Source organism: Episyrphus balteatus, chromosome 3 (genome assembly GCF_945859705.1).
Source record: "Episyrphus balteatus chromosome 3, idEpiBalt1.1, whole genome shotgun sequence".
Classification (NCBI taxonomy): Eukaryota; Metazoa; Arthropoda; class Insecta; order Diptera; family Syrphidae; genus Episyrphus; species Episyrphus balteatus.
This window is the reverse complement of record NC_079136.1, coordinates 77,657,839-77,675,535: the sequence shown is the minus strand read 5'-3', so window position 1 is coordinate 77,675,535 and position 17,697 is coordinate 77,657,839. Positions and strand designations below refer to the sequence as shown.

The 17,697-nt window shown below is 33.1% G+C and overlaps 2 protein-coding genes across 2 annotated transcripts; both read right to left on the bottom strand.

Moving 5' to 3' along the window:
• Positions 1–2,645: 2,645 nt before the first annotated feature.
• LOC129914120 (uncharacterized) lies at positions 2,646–6,372 on the bottom strand. The gene is made up of 6 exons (XM_055993191.1): positions 6,236–6,372; positions 4,424–4,605; positions 3,999–4,213; positions 3,369–3,919; positions 3,037–3,221; positions 2,646–2,975 (listed from the first exon to the last, which is right to left on the bottom strand). Exons 2-6 carry the CDS (start codon positions 4,600–4,602, stop codon positions 2,729–2,731), a joined length of 1,377 nt encoding a protein of 458 aa, XP_055849166.1. The 5' UTR covers positions 4,603–4,605; positions 6,236–6,372; the 3' UTR covers positions 2,646–2,728.
• A 2,673-nt stretch (positions 6,373–9,045) lies between these two features.
• Positions 9,046–9,765, bottom strand: LOC129915094 (B9 domain-containing protein 1). The gene is made up of 3 exons (XM_055994555.1): positions 9,714–9,765; positions 9,227–9,457; positions 9,046–9,170 (listed from the first exon to the last, which is right to left on the bottom strand). The coding sequence occupies exons 1-3, from the start codon at positions 9,763–9,765 to the stop codon at positions 9,046–9,048; spliced, it is 408 nt and encodes a 135-aa protein (XP_055850530.1).
• Between the last annotated feature and the right edge of the window lie 7,932 nt (positions 9,766–17,697).

The window sequence follows — 17,697 nt, the reverse complement described above, 5'->3', positions numbered from 1 at the left end:
AATTTTTTTGTTTTAAAACTTATTTTCTGATGTTTTTCCTTGAATTTTTTTATTTTTATTTTTATTATTTTGACTTTGACATAATGCTCGATTGTATTTCTTTCATTAACAAGTTGGCTGTTGACGCTTCGCCACACGGCCAAAATCGACTCGTGTAAATTCGGCATTAATAGGGTTTAAGCATAGTACATACTTCTGGTGAAGTGAATATGAAGATGAACACATCTCCAGTTTCCACCTATGAAAATTATTAATTCATCGCTGGTACACACTTCAAATTTATTTATCTACTAATGATAATAGCCCTCTTCCATTGGAGGTGGTAGTTTATACTCGTGAGTAGAAATCTAGTACAACAACTACACATTCCTATATCCTCGAGTAGAAGATCATGTGTTAATTCTAGTACTAGATCTACTCATGAGTAAACTACCACCTCCAATGGAACGCCACCGGGGCTAATGAATACGCACACAATCAACAAAATACACACATTCCTTTTTTTTCTTCAGTTTTCAAATTTATTTGTTCGAAAAAATATAAAAGAGGAAAAGAAACTCTTGCTAAAATTCAGGGATCGAACTACGGCATACGTACGTTAACGTATTGACGCTTTATGTCTCTACCATTGCTAAAATTCAGGGATCGAACTACGGCATACGTACGTTAACGTATTGACGCTTTAAGGCTTGGCCACACCGGAGGGTATGCGGTACAGCGGTAACCAGGGGCGTACACTCCCTTGGGGCAAGCGGGGCGGTGCCCCGGGGCCCCCGACTGACCCCAGGGCCCCCACTGGAGACAATGCAGGGAAAAAAACTGTTAGCATAAATTGAGTTACGAAGTATGTCATTCAGTGTAATGTATAATGCATTGGTAGCCACACAATATATGCATATTGATTTTTAAAAAAAGTTACCCCAGGGGCCCCAAAAAAAAAATAAACTGCTTTTTTAAAAGAAAAATTATAATTTTATCTAAGGGCCCCAAAAAATATTACTTGAAAAATCTTTGCCACCACAAATAATACATTAGGGGCCCAAAAAAAAAGCAAAAAAATATTATTTGAGGATCTTCAAAAGTGGTTCAAAACAAACAAATGGAAAATTAAATATAAATTCAGGGTCCCCAACATAAATACATCAGGGCCCAAAATAAAAACATTACGTTATTGGTGGCATTCCGAATATTACTTCAGAACAGAGGCCCCAATACCTATTAATTCTTGGCTCCAAAAAAATTATATTATATTTTAGGGGCCTCTAAGCACTTAATTTTGAGGCTCTAAAAATAATTTTTCAAGGGCCCCAAAATAAAAAAAAATATTTCTGATGATGGAAAATAAAATATGTATTTATTACTTCAGAACAGAGGCCCCAAGAACTATCAATTCTAAGCTAAAAAAATTTTTATTTTAGGGATCCCTAAATATTTAATTTTGGGGGCCCCTAGTACAAGTGTTTACTACTTTTATGAGAGACATTTTAAGTAAGTATAGCAAAATGCATTACGAACATATTAAAACATAAAAATAAACCTAAAAATAAATAAGCCATACAAAAAAAAACGTATGGCGTATACGTAATTTTTTTTTTAACTAAGGGGTTCCCAAATATCAAAGGGGCCCCAAAATTTAGTCTTACCCCGGGGCCCCGGCGACTCAACGTACGCCACTGGCGGTAACGATATTTGTACTAAAAAAATTCCACACCTGAACGTTGATGTGTCAGTTTGGAATTTTTTTCATACAAGTATCCTCACCGCTACCTGTACCGCTACCGCATACCCTCCAGTGTGGCCAAGCCTTTATGTCTCTACCATTTTCTTCTGATTTAAGCATAGTACGCTGCTGAAGAGAAACGAAATTTTCCATACAAAATTTCGTTAACGAAATCTTTAACGAAAAATTTCGTTTTGCTTTTCGTTTTTCAAGCCTAGTACGCTGCTGAAGCGAAAAAAATTTTCCATACAAAATTTCGTTTTGCTTTTCGTTTCTCAGTACGCAGCTCTAGCGAAAAATTTGAGAGTTTTCACTCATTTGTCACTTACTTTTTACTGTCCTGTGCACTTTTCTTGACTCCAAGAGCAGTGTTGGGGCTATTGCGAATAAAAATTTCCCTTTGACCATGAAAGTTTCCTCTTGGAATTTACGAGTTCCGACTGAAAATTTGTGGAAATTTAGGTATTAGGTGAACAATGGCAAAGGATTTTGGTTCTCTGGAAATAAATTACGAAGCAGATTCACATATCAAACAGTAAATTCTGAAAGAAACAAAACTCCCAATATATCTCATTTTTCATATACTAATTAATAATAAAATAAGGGTGTATCACCTTTATTGCGATTTGCAACATATCAATTGATATTTGACAAAAATTAAAATTATCCCTTTATTAATTGAAATCTAATTAAAAAAAATCCGTTAAAAAATGGACTAGTTTTCCCATAAATCATTTTATTTTAAAATATCAAATTTACGTATTTAACAACTATCAATATTGATAATTGACATTCGCAATACCTACGGTACGGGTGTTTATCAGCTCTTTTGAATTTTTGATTAACAAGGTTTTCTCCTTAAAGAATTAACCACTTGGATCTTAAATATTTTCCTTGTTTTTCTTCCCTTCCAAAAGTTTAAAAATGAGTTTAAAAATAAATTTATTTATATTGACATTATTTATAAAATAACATCGCATGAAAAATTATAACAATGTATTTGTTTATTTATATAATATTCATGTATCCATTTTTACTGGCGTGCTTAAATAGTTCAAATATTCTCTTGTTGGCTTCATCGCCACCAGCCGAAAAAGAATATTTATAAAATTTTTCACCATGTACATCACGTTCAAACTCTTGTGAAAGTATATTCAGTTCTTCTTCAGTTCCGCAAAGCCATGGTAGAAAATGCATACAAATCATAACACCATAAAATGCATACTTTGAAAAGTGTTTGTAAAAGTTATCAAACCTATAAATAAAAAACAATGTTGAAAACCATACTTTCATATAAAAATTTAAGTAAATCTTACGAGTATGATTCTAAGCTTTTTCGAGTTTCTTCATCACTGGGTTTTAAAACTGCTGACATTGTATTATAAAGTGTTTTATGGTAAGCCACCAGTAGTTCCATCCAGAATTCATTGCGAATTGACGGCTCCATATTCATAAACATAGCAAAACTCAAATCAATAGCGGGTGTCCCGTAGCGAAGTTCCTAAAAACAGCATATTAGAAAGCACTTTTTAGGACAAGTTGTACAAATGTGGTTCAGCCTTGGTTTAGGAATTTAATTTGGTCCAAGTTTGGTTCAAGCATGGATTTGGCTGAACCATGGATGAAATATTTTTTTCTAAGCACATACCTGAAAATCGATCAGTTTGCAGTCCAGGGGATTATCATCACCCTCTTTATATTGAAACATGACATTATTTCGATTGAAATCGCCATGTAATATTGCAGCATATTTCTTATCATCTTCATCACGAATAGTTCTTATTAATTCCAATAATTTTGTTGGAGCTTTTTTATAATTCTTGATTAACCTGTTGATGTTTTCTTCCAATTTTACATCATCCGAGTTCTCAGGTGAAATAATACTTAATTTGCAACGCTCAAAGTAATTAAAAAATCGATCAAAAGCTACTCTATATATTGGGTCATAAAAATTGTTAACTGAATCAGCAGTTTCAACAAATGGCAATGGGACGACGCTTTTAATTAATTCTTTCAATTTTGCATCTTTTTTAATTCTTAGAGCATAAGTCATTGCATGGTATTCTGCAAGTGGTTTAAACATTGCTAACATGTGAGGTTTATCTAAATACAATCGGGGTCCCATTCGATAACCTTTTTCTTTCAAATGCTCTAAAACTAAAATACTCTCACTTGAAGTTGTTCCATTATCACTGAGTCCTAAACAAAGAAATTATTGTGTTAAAATACTTTATAGGAAAACATTTTATGTATATCAAATAAATATATAATAATTAACCTTTTATGGTCCCATATTGCGCTACGTAAACCTTTGGAATCCAATGTTCAGCTTTAATAGTTTCAACATTCGCTTTCGAAAGTACTTCTTCATAATAAGGTATAACTTGCGAATAAATCAATATCTCATTTGCAAACTGAATATAACATCTACTTGATACTCTAAAATGTTCATCACCTTTCATAAATTTAGCAATGAGGTTTTGGGACCGTTCTCTGAAAATAGTCTCTTATTAATAATAACCCTAAACATCCAAATTCTTGGATGTGCTCATCTATCACATTTAGAATTTTGAGAAACTCCAATCTTAAAGACTAGTACGTAGATGGCGTTAAAATTTAACTGATATTTTTGAAATTTTCTTCATAGGTCCAAAATGGAAGTAACTATATCATAAAAATGTGTTATATATTTTTAAAACTTACTTTTTGGTGTTATCATCAATAATTTTTAAATTTATTGTATATAACGCTGACATAAATCCATCTAAACCAGTGGAATGCTCGATTTTGAAGTCCAAAAGTTTATCGGGCAGCAATTTCTTCTCAATTTCTTTAATAAGTACATTTGTGATGTATGTTAAATGTTGGTTTTCGTTGGACATTTTCTTTATTTGGAAATAATAAATAAAAAATATGTGTTAAATACATGTTTAATAAAGCGACTAGACAAATAAAAAACATAATTATTATTTGGTATCACAGATAATATTTTATCTTCTTTAACTGGTTTTATTGTCACTTTGTGTTCTCGATCAAATGAACACAATTCTATCTAAATCAATTGATAACACAAGTCTACAAGGTTTTTGGTGCCGAGACTCATACCTATTATGTACTTTTCTATAGGTTTTTGATGTGCTGAACTCGAATCTGAAGTCAGAAATATCTTATCAGCTCCCGTTTTTGAAATATTACCGTTAAAAGATGCAAAAAAACAGGTTTTTGACTACTTTTGAGGTTATGCTTTTATATGAAGACATTTTTTTTAATATTAATTATAACGGTTTCTTTAAGAACTATTTTCTTTATTCAAGATCTTTTGAAATTTGTTTGATAACTTTTTTATTGTTTGAGTTTCGTCAGTTTTCTGGCTTATTGTAATGTATCAAACAGATATCACGTTTTCATCCCCTTTTTGATAAATTAAGCCAAACACACTTACTTCATTTTAATATATCTCGGGCAATAAAAAAGATATTTCAAAGATTTAAACAGGTCTTGAAAAAAGGAAAATATTTCTTATAGAAACCGTTATGATTTAGATTTAAAAAAAGTTGCTTAAACTTAAGGCATAACATTAAAAGTGGTAAAAAAAAAACTTTTTTTTGTATTTCTAGCGGTAATATTTCAAAAACGGGAGCTGATAAGATATTTTTGCCTTCGGATTCGAGTTCAGCACACCGAAAACCTTAAAGTATATTCTGGTTCATGGGGGGAAAATTTTGTTAACTTCAAAATTAGTCAAAAAACGATTTTTTTTTAACTTTCTAACGGTAACAAAAATAAAACTTTGTAGACCAGTGTAATTGATAAAAGTTAAATCTAAACATTTAAGGCATCATTTTATTAAACTTGGGTCATTAAGAATGATGCGATCATCATTAAAGATACTATCTTGATAAATATTACCTACTGTATGAATTGCTAAAATAAGTTGATATTGTAAGAACAAAATTTCAATATTTATCAAGAGACACAGCACCATTGGGTGTGTCTCCCTATTTTGGAACCGAGAAATCGATTGGCATCATTAGTTTTTCGATATATCGGTACGATTTCGATTACATTTTTTTTGTGACGGTTTCCGGAAATGAAAAAGTAGAGAATAAAAGAATTTATGCTCAACTGCTTTTTTTAGTTTCGTGTCAGCAAATAGGCCTAATAGCTTTTCACTACAACCTAAATAAGATAATTTCTCAAATTATATCATTTCGAATTATACTGGAAATTATTTAATTTTCAACATTCAAAATGAGATAATTTGCGAAATCAGCTGTATTGAAAACAGGCTATTAGAGAACAATCAAATTCGCAGTGAAAAGAATATATTTTTTTTTCTAATAGACGGCAACACAATAGTTTCCTAAGTGGGACTCTTATCTTTCTTATTTTGTATATTCTTCGGTTTATGAGAGCGTGAATAAATAAATATACATGTATATAGGTTTGGTTCAGCTGTCTTTTAAAAAGAACAATAACAAAATTAAAAAAATATATAATAATTAGGTTACTTACCTAGCAATTTAGAAAGAAAATAGCTTTTCTATAAAAAAAATTTATGTTTAAACAACTTTTGATATAGATACCAACACTAAATAATTTCCCTTAAACTTTTTAGACGTTGTTGTGATGACAATGACAAACCGACTGCAAGCTGCGAGCAAATGTACACAAATGTTTTGAACTCAATTTATTTTTTTATTTGTCTCCGTCGTCCGATACCAATTCCAATCGCCACTCAACAATCCCAACGTACAAGTTGCTAAAATACCATTGTAGTGGCAATCAATGATTGGTTGGAGAAGTTGAAAAATAAATTCGTTGGTTTATTTATGTAGATTGTAGTTAAGGCAGCGTTACCACATCACTAAAACTGTTAAGTAGAATTTAAGTAGGTAGATTACACAATAAATAGAAGTTATCAACAAGTATCAACTGTAGTTGCATCTATACTTATTTGCTTTTAATCAATTTGTTGAACAACAATCTCCAACCGGCAAATACTCGTAGGTTGAATATAATTGAGGGTATCATAAATTGGATGTGTTAAATTCGCATTGAGCGCCAAGTGCATAGAGGAGGTATATCTTTCTCTATGAACAAGTGGCTGGCCGCATAAATCTGAGTTGCATTCGAGTGGTTGGCAACAAAGCATTAGCCTCATGTTGAAATTCACCCAATCAACTTATCACATAAACAAAATATTTTCTATGCATGTGGAACGGCTACCAAAGTAAGAGCCAGTTTAGAGCAAATTGGTAGAAGAAAAGTTTCAAACATAAGATTTCAACTTATGTATGTATGTATGTAGAATAATATTGTATAAAAATCGATAAATCAAAAATTCCATTGGTTTTAAAATCAAATTTTTCATTTAAAAAATAAATGATTTCACCGACACACAAAAAAAAAAGTGGCATGTACTTGGGACCGGTGACCCTCCATTTTTGAGCTGTGACTGCATTTTATTTAAAATTTTGTTACTTTTTTGGGGTTTTTTGCATTTTGCTCAAAACAGGAGGATGACTGGTCCAAACGGACTTGAAATTCGGATTCAGCGGGTTCAAAAACATATAGAAATATAAGTCTGGTCCTAAGTGCATGCCACTTTTTTTTTTTGTGTGCCGGGGATGACAGCGGCAACAAAATCAGCACACAAAAAAAGTGGTACTTAAGACCGGACCTACCTACCGACATGTATCTCAACGAGCTGAATCCGAATTTCAAGTCCGTTTTGCCCGGTCACCCTCCAGTTTTAAGAAAAAAAATACAAAAGCCCCCCCCCCCCCAAACTTTTTTTGAGTGTTTTTACTCAAAACTGGAGGGTGACCGGGCAAAACGGACTTTAAATTCGGATTCAGCAGGTTCAAAAACATATAGCAATATAGGTCTGGTCCTTAGTATATGCCACTTTTATTTTTGTGTGCCGGTGTTTTCAGATTAATTGAGTATGTATTTGGACTTACCGTTATTTTAAACTTTTTTCCATATTAAAAATATGATGCTTCTTCCTAAGCTTTTGTTTTTCTCACACGTAGAATTTACCGGTTAGGATTTTCTGCTGATTTTGTTGTTGGTATTTGCAATACTGATGGTTGTTGTTTGGACCTTGGAACTGCATTAATTGTTGTTGCACATAAGCTTCTATTCAAGCAAAGCTAATCACATCAGATGGTGCATTGCTTTGATTTTTTGTTGTCTTTTATTTTTCAACTGGTTGATGAGTGGGTCCCATGCTACGGATAAATTGAAGCTTTGGTCTCTATTGAAATTTTTGGTCTTTTTTTAGATTCAATTTATTATCTTTTTTTTAATTTTACGACATTTATTTGTAAACTTATGTGCTTGGCCACTATAAATGAAGATAAAGAAGCACAGATAATAAATTTATATGCATATAAATTTATTACATATGAATTTAGAATGTTTGTGTGACCAATGAAGTTATTGGTCCATTGGGATATATATCTAATGCACATGAGGTTGTCGAACAGAGCGCTCAACTGATACACATGGGGCTAAACGTTCGACTTTACTTAGCTTATCGCGATATGTTATGTATGATAAAAAAAGGGTCTAGTTGTGGAATTTTATATTTTCTTGTAAAGATGACAAATTCTTAATTAACGATTTGTTGCCTACGTTAGTAGCTTGTTGAGAGCAGTTTGTGTAAGTTCTTTTAAAGTTTGGAGATGTTTTTCTTATAACGTAATAGCGACGTGTCGTCAGCGAATGCAGAGACTTTTAATTCATCTATTTCTAGTCTTATACAAAACTTCTAATTTTGACTTGATCCGACCTGAAATAATAAAAACTCCTCCAACCAATTATGTGGATGGATGCTAAATCAATGGTATATACATAATGTTAATACATCCGCATATGAACAAAGCGAAGCAAATATATATTTATTAAAATAATTATATATATATTAAGTGTCGACCATATCAAATGAGATAATTAGCCATTCGAATTTCAAATTTGAGCTAGTTTTCACTTCATGAGCTTTTGATATAGGTAAAGTAAATATGTAGAAACTTATTTTTCTAGCTTCTTTCATGTAGTTATCTCATTTCAACTTTGAGATTTGTATTGTATTCGAAACTTATTGTTAAAAATTTTGTATAATTTTATCTAACCTAAATTTTTAATCTAATTAGGATCCGTCTAATGATTTGTGCTGGTTGACAAAAGACGTAATCCATCCTCTCATTAAGATCTCCACTTGATCCAAGCTCCAACTAATTAGTTTTCCAAATTCGATTAATCATTGGAGGTTGAAGTTATGTACAACTGGCCATTGGTAGATTCCAAATCTAGTCTTTTTAAAGCCTTTTTGTTAACTTATGATGATCCTTTCCATACGGCTCACTGCAATCTTCATTTGTTCCTCGACAAAGTGTTCGCAAATTTAATTTCAGTTCACCGTTCTTTTCCATCGATATCAGTTCTAAAACAAAATGAAGTTTAGAAAAATTAAACAGTTATATAAGACTTATTTACAACCTTTGTTCTCATAACTATCAAGAAGTACTTTAGGATTTTTCAATTCTGCATTTCTTGAAGTGATCCAATTTGAGAGTTCACCCATAATAGTTGAGTCTTTGGGAATCCGAATTGGTTGTGTTGTTTTTGCTACATCTGACCCAATAATTGGAAGATGACCCCAGCAGTATCCAAGTGTAGTCTCCACCGACCAGCGATTCTTTGCATAAATACTAACTAAAATTTGCGGCCCTGAAACATGAAATATAACAAAATTTAAAAACCGAAATGGCTCATTTAACATATAAGCACATAAATCCAGTTTTTTCTACAACTCAAGACCAGCGTTTATTTTGTGGGTTTCAGACTTAAAACCATCCAATACGACTTGTAGTGGAATGGTCCGAAAGGTAATTTCTAATCCAATGAAGAAGAGAATCATCGATACAAAATGCATGCGTTTTCAATCAAATGCCTTTGAATTAATTATCAAGCGCAATAATCTTACTTTCTCCAAAACAATGTAAAGATTTGTTCCACTGTTCGGTGAGATATGCCATCAGAAATTTCTTTAGCTAGAAATTAATCAGCGTTTCCATTAACTTGGAAAGAAAGGACGTAACTGCATTCGGTCGATAGTTGGAGAGTGAGGAGGATTCCCTTTTTTTAGGGACAGGCTGGATAAATGCTGTTTTCCATCCACTCGAAACGAGACCAGTGGGATGGGACGAATAAAAAAGCTAACGCAGTAGTTTTGCCAGCGTGAAAAAGTCTTTGACAAATAGTGAAGCTACTAGTGATGACGATATTAACCATAGCATAACCGTAGGATGGATGAAGTGGCGGGAAAATTCTGAAGAAGCCCCCTAAGCTGAAGCTCTCACATACAATTCACAATGTACAACAATGTATAGAAAGTATGAGAGTCAGTTAACGGTCAGTTAATAGCAACAGAAGTTACAAAACTTGATCGAATTATAAGTGCGAAGATTCGAAGAAGCATTCATGTTAAAAATATCATCTCCAAAACATGTTACAACAACGATGTAAGAAAGGTAGGCCTTAAAACTCCCGGTACAAGCAAATATAAAAACACCAGCGTTCAGTTGGCCTCAGAAATGGAACAATACAAAACCGGGAGACTTGCCGCCAATTTCTGAGGAACACGGAGAACCTCACAGGCGAATCACTAGTGTCAATCAGATACGTGAGAATTATGATCCCCCTGACATCAAGATCGATCATAAATCATAATAGCGCCAAATCAAAGGAAGAAAAAGAGAAGGAAAAGAAGAGAATAATGGCGAATTTCATAAAGCCTATTCAAATATTTATTAGGATTTTAAATCCTAAAATTACGTTTGTTCCATACAAAAAAAACGTCACTTAAATTTTTAAAAGCCTTTTAAATGTTTATGAATTCGGCCATAAGAGTTAAAGCCCAAATTAGAAATTAAGTTTCGTTTCCGCAAATGGCTCTAGGTAACTTACAAAGGTTTTTGTACTATTAAATTTTCTTACGTAAGTTTAACTGAGAAATGTTCTTTATTTTTTTGATAGTGTTTAATTTTTCAAAGAATTTTGTCTGCAATTAATGAATTATTTCACTACAAAAAATCTACAAAAAAAAAATGACTTTCTCTTTGATTTTAATTTATATCTAAATCAAAATAATAGAAACAAAAGTTCTGTTTCATGTTTTTAAAACAAAATTATCCAGGCTTCCAGCAAAAAATCAAAAACTTTCTGATATACACAAAAAACTTTCAATCTGAACTTTAAAAACCAATTTTCCAACATTTTGAAAAATGGACATTAAACAACAGGCATGTCAAACTCAATTGTTACAAGGGGCCAAAACAGCGAGATAAAAATTTGTGTGGGCCGCAGAACATGTTAAGCTACAATTTTTATATGTCAAAACAATTTTGTAAAAAAAAAAACAGCAAAAATGATTTGCTCATTTACCTTTTTTTTCTCAGACCAAAGTTAGTTATTCAGGATTTTATAGGTAACTCATTCCTCTTAATGACTGAAATAACTGCTCGCATCGACAGGTACCTACTGTGAAATTTGCAAACGATTTTATACGGCAGTTTTCAAGTGCACAAAAATACTTATAAAATCGGGCATTTCAACGAATTTGGAACTTATTTCGGAGTCAAATTCGGCAATAATTCTATGTTTATGGAACAAATCGAAAAAAAATTAAGAGAACTTGTCTTTCAAGAAATATTCTGCAAGTCTTTTTTGTTGAAGTCAATTAATAATTATCTTTAATGTTAATTTATACTTTAACATAATTTGTACTTTGTTTATGTTTGTTTTAACTTAGAATGTTTTTATGTTTATATCAAAACTTGTTTAAGATTATTTTTTATTCTCGATTCAAATCTTTTTAAATACTGTCGTTCATTTTTAATAAAGAATATTTTGTTCAAATTTAAATACAATTAATTGAATATTGATTCCATAGAAAACAATAGGTTATGGGTCTAGTATGCAATATTGATTAATTTGTTTTGATTTGAATTTAATTTTCGTTATTTGTGAACCGAGAAAACAATAGTCTATTTGAAGATGGACTTAGCAAAGCATATCAAGCTTTTGGCTGGTGAGACAGATTGGCCGATATGGAAAAGAAAAATTCGAGACTTACTTGACTACCATGAGGGAGCGCTAGATGCTATAGATGGGATTCTGAAGAAGCCAGATCCTTTATCAGTGACAGCTAAAGCAGAAGAAATAAGCCAACATAAAGAAATGAGCAACTTATATCGAAAAGCGAATAGCTACGCTAAATCGATGATAACAAGCTCGGTCACAGAAGAAGTTTATCAGAAAATAATGGATAAAGAGACTGCACATGATGCGTGGGAAGCTTTAAAACAGCAATTTGAAGCAACATCGAAGGATCAACTGTTCAAGATATGCACTGATCTCTTTGCATTCAGTTGGAATCCTTCTCAAGATGTTTCCACACACATTGCGAAGCTCAGAGGTTTGTGGAACGATTTGAATAGTGGTCTCAAAGCTAAAAAAGAGAACACGTTACCAGACTTGATGTTGGTATGCAAAGTCCTGCATATTTTACCATCAAGATTTGAGACTTTCAGATCAAGTTGGATGTTACTAACAAAAGATGAAGCAAAGACATTTGATGAGTTGACCACGCAGCTTTGCATGTATGAAAGAAATTTCAAGAAAACAGAAGATAACGATAATTTAGCTCAAGAGGCGCTAATTGCATCCAGATTCGACAAAAAGAAGCAAGAAGTTCGACCAAAACAAAATTATTCAAGAAACAAGAGAGAAGATATTTGTAATTTTTGTAAGAAAAGAGGTCATTGGGTTCGAGATTGCAAGAAGTGGTTAGCTGAAGGAAAACCAGCAAAAGACATGAATTTTAGCAGAAATCCAAGCAACATTGTTGATACAAATGCATCTTTAGTGTCTGTTTGCAATAATGCCTATGCAACTGAACTAAATTCAATGGATTGGTGGATCGATAATGGTGCTACAAGACATGTCACAAACTGTCGAGACTGGTTTATCGATTTTGAAGTATTTGAGAGTTCATGTCAAATTCAAGCAGCTGGAAAAGAAACTCTTACAGCTGTTGGAAAAGGGAAAATCAAAGTCTAATCAACTCACAACAATGAAGAAGTGACCTTGAATGATGTTTGGTATGTACCTTCTATTTCGAGAAATTTATTTTCTGTTCTAGCCGCTCAAGACCGAAATCGAAACAGTGTTTTCAAGTCCACAACTACACAGTGTTCGCTTGATGTTAATGGCAAGATAGTGTTACGTGGATATCGTCATGTGAACGGATCTTTGTACAAGGCAGCGATCACACCAATAGTTTCGAAAGTGACGTCAGATATGCAGTTCAATGTAGTGGTTGGAGATGATACGACACTACAACTGTATCATGAGCGGTTTGGACATCAAGACAAGAGACACGTCAAAAAGATAATAGAAAAAGAATTAGGCATCAAAGTCAAGCTTGACCAGAATTTGTGTGAGCCGTGCATATATGGAAAAGCACATAGATTACCATTCGGAACGAGAAGAAAAGCGACTATACCAGGAGAGCTTATGTCCACCGACGTGTGCGGACCTTTTAGCGATTCTTTTAAGAAGAAAAAGTATCTGGTTATTTTTAAAGATAGTTTCTCTAAATTCCGGTACGGTTTTGCAATAGAACACAAATCTGACGTCAAGAATGTCTTAAAAGAAGTGATAGCTAATGCCAAGATCTTGGGTCATCCGATTAAAGAATTATTGAGTGACAATGGCGGCGAATTTGACAACAGAGAAGTCAAAGAGATTCTTCGACTAAATGGAATCACCCAAAGACTGACAGCGCCATACACTCCAGAGCAGAATGGCGGTAGTGAACGTGAGAACCGAACTTTAATTGAAATGGCAAGAACTTTTAAGTATTCAAGTAGAGAAGCTGAGTATCCAGAAGCAATTTGGGCGGAGCTTGTAAACACCTCGGTGTACATCCTGAACCGAACTGGGAAGTCATCAGTAGATGGAGTTAGCCCATACGAATTGTGGATTGGAAAGAAGCCGAGAATCAAGCACTTAAGAATAATTGGTTCAACTTGCTACACCCATATTCCAGTTCAAAAGAGAAAGAAAATGGACAGAAAAGCAGTTAAAGGCTATATCGTTGGATATGATGGTGATGAACGATACAGAATTTACATCAAAGAACAGAACAAAGTTATCCTGTCAAGAGACGTTAAATTTCAGGAAAATCCAATACTATGTGAAAATGCAATAAAGTTACCTTTCAAAGATGTTGACCCAACTGGGGAAGAGCAAAATGAAGAACAAAATGCAGAGAGTAGCATATATTCGGATGAGTACGAAACTGCGAGTGACAACTATTGTGAAAATCAAGAACTTGATGAAGATGTAATCCAACAAGACCAAGAAGACCAACAAAATCAACAAAATCAACAAAATCAACAAAACCAACAAAACCAAGAAGACCAACAAGACCAGAGAAATCTAAGAAATAGAACAGCTTTAAGAAGACCTAAAAATCTGGATGATTATGTCATGGCAGCGGAAGATTATGTCAATTTTTCTTCAATTCCTGAAACATTCCAAGAAGCTATCAACAGCAAAGAAAAATCAGAGTGGGTGAAAGCTATGGAAAGAGAGATGACATCATTGCAACAAAATCAAACCTGGAAGTTGACAACTTTGCCAAGAGGAGCAAAAGCAATACCTTGCAAGTGGGTATATTGTCTAAAGAAAAATCCAGATGGCACCATTGACAAATACAAAGCAAGACTAGTGGCCAAGGGTTTTAGCCAACGAGAAGGTATCGATTATTGTCAAACTTTCAGCCCAGTAGCCAAGATGGGGACTATAAGATCAGTTTTGAGTATAGCTGCTAGCGAAAAGATGCACCTTATTCAGTTTGATGTTTCAACAGCTTTCTTGTACGGTGATTTAGAAGAAGTCATCTACATGAAACAGCCAGCTGGATACGAAGATGGAACCGATAAGGTATGCAGACTAATGAAAAGTTTATATGGTCTTAAACAATCCTCTAGTTACTGGAACAAGCGTTTCGGTAGTTTCATATCTAAACTAGGATTCACAGTTAGTGACGCTGATCCTTGTTTATATATGAGGGAAAGAAACGGAAAGAAACTTGTTCTTGTGCTGTATGTAGATGATGGGCTGGTTGGTTCAACTGATCAATACGAATTAGAGAAATTCATCGAAGAACTGAAAACCGAATTCAAGATCACCTCGAAGAAAGCGACGTTCTTTTTGGGACTAGAAATAGAACAGAATGAAGAAAGAATAAAAGTAAGCCAAAAAGCACACGCAAGAAAAATCCTCGATCGTTTTCAGTTTTCTGAATGCAAGCCAATTTCTACACCAATTGTGAAATTTACAGAAACTTCAAAAACAGGGAAAGTAGATGATGAAAACCACAATTTTCCGTATAGACAAATAGTTGGTGCACTGATGTATTTAATGCTAGGAACCAGACCAGATCTAGCATACACAGTAGGATTTTTGTCAAGAACCTTAGAGAATCCATCCAAAGAAGATGTATCTAGAGTCAAAAGAGTGTTCAGGTACATAGCTGGAACTTTGGATTTAGGGATTGAATACAAGAAAGATGACAAAACCAGAATCCTAAAATGTTTTAGTGATGCTGATTTTGGTGGATGCCAAAGCACTGGGCGTTCAACTTCTGGTGTTGTTATAACGCATGCAGGTGGAGCTATTTCTTGGCTCAGCCAAAGACAGGCCATGGTTGCAACATCAACAACTGAAGCTGAGATCGTTGCAGCGAATGAAGCAGCGAAAGAAATAATTTGGCTATGCAGATTATTCGAAGGAATAGTCAAATTAAAAGAAATTCCAGTTCTTCAAGTGGACAATTCTGCAGCTGTAAGATTGGCTCAAAACCCAGAATTCCACAGAAGAACTAAACACATCGCCACGAAACACTTTTTCATCAGAGAAAAAGTAACCGAAGGAAAAATCGAAATCCAACAGATATCAACCGAAAAACAAGTTGTAGATATCATGACTAAACCCCTTCCATGTCCAAGACTGAAACTGTTATGCAGTGAAATGGGTTTGTTTTGAAATGTTAAAAATCAATTAACAAGGGAAAGTGTTGAAGTCAATTAATAATTATCTTTAATGTTAATTTATACTTTAACATAATTTGTACTTTGTTTATGTTTGTTTTAACTTAGAATGTTTTTATGTTTATATCAAAACTTGTTTAAGATTATTTTTTATTCTCGATTCAAATCTTTTTAAATACTGTCGTTCATTTTTAATAAAGAATATTTTGTTCAAATTTAAATACAATTAATTGAATATTGATTCCATAGAAAACAATATTTTTCGTATTCAATTTTATAGTTTAGATTTTTTGCGTAGCATATTTGATACGTCAAATCCTGGTTTATCTTTTCTGATGTTCCAAAAGAGCATTTGAATGCACATTTGCATTTGAATGTTGCATTTGTTTACATATTCGTTATTATTATGAATTTTACTCGCAGTTTTGAGTTTAACTCAATTAATGTTTTGCTACATCTAGGTAGGTAGGTATCATGAATTATAAACTCTGCAACCATTTTAGATAGCAAGACATGCTGGTTTAAAGACTTTTATCATTAAAAACTAAAAAAATTCCAAAGCCCCAAAATCGTTTCTAGGTTAACTCAGAATATTCGCTTTCTAGTTCACTTTAAGAAATCAGATAACTTACTCTAATTTAAGCCACGAGATCTTATAAAATTTACAATTTTGTTTGGTTGTCCCATATTTATTTGTTGATTAGGAAAAAAAGGAGGTGCATGTGTGTCAAAAGCTGTGAACATAAAATCTAAATTATAATCTAAAACTCAAAATTAATAAAAATGTGGACAGGGCCGGGCCGCAAAGTTATTCTTTGTGGGCCGCAAGTTTGACATGCCTGTTGAACAAGATAGCATACAAGCGACGAAATGTTCCCGAAGGAATGCATCTAATATAATTGAAAAGGCATAATTTTTTTCCAAGTGAGGCATAATTTTGACTGAATGGCAACGCTGTCCCACTAATAAAAAATTTTTGGTGAATTAAAAGTTAATTAGGTACTCAGTAAAACTTATTTAAAAACAGAACTACGTGTTTCAATTAATACTTACATCCAAAAGGGCTGTTACTTTTATAAATACACTCAAATGGAATATTAAATACAATTCTATCGTTGGCATGTTTCGGCATAGCAGCTTGTGAAATTCCATTGTTTACACCAGAAATATGTTTCCAGTTACTACCAGCAACAATTTGAAAGCGACAAAATACTTGGCTACTTTCTGGGCCAAGCGGAAAAATTGCAGATTCTATAGTGCCAGTTGCAAAAACAAGAAATGATTTTGATTCGCATATATTTGCAACGTTAGTCATTTTGTATGATTTTTATTTATAATTTTCTAGATTAGTTATTATCAAATTCTTTGTTAATTTTGCTTGTTTTGTTGATGTTTTCTTTATCTGAACCAAAGATAATATATAAAAAAGAACTTCGACGTAGTTCCAAAAATTGTAAAAAAGAAGATAATAGCGTCTATGGGCCTTTCCACCAAACGTCAAAATGAGCAACAAAAAGAAGATTTTCTTTGTTGTAATTGGGCTATTTTGAGCATTTTGTTTTTGTTGTTTCTTTCTTTCTTGCCTACAGGAAAAAAACACGAAAAAAAACTTACATGGACCTTGAAAAAGTGCTATACCTCAGTTTTACTACCGATTTGAGAAGATAAAAGTTTTTGATCCACGGATTAAATATTTGTACAACTGGCGAACGATGCTCGGTTCATGAACATGTCTTGAAAAATCAAATGGAGGCAGAAAAATACATGCCCACACTGACATCTTGTCCAAGAATCTTGTTTTTTTTTAACATTGACATGAGCGTTGTTCAAATCATGGGCATGAATTTT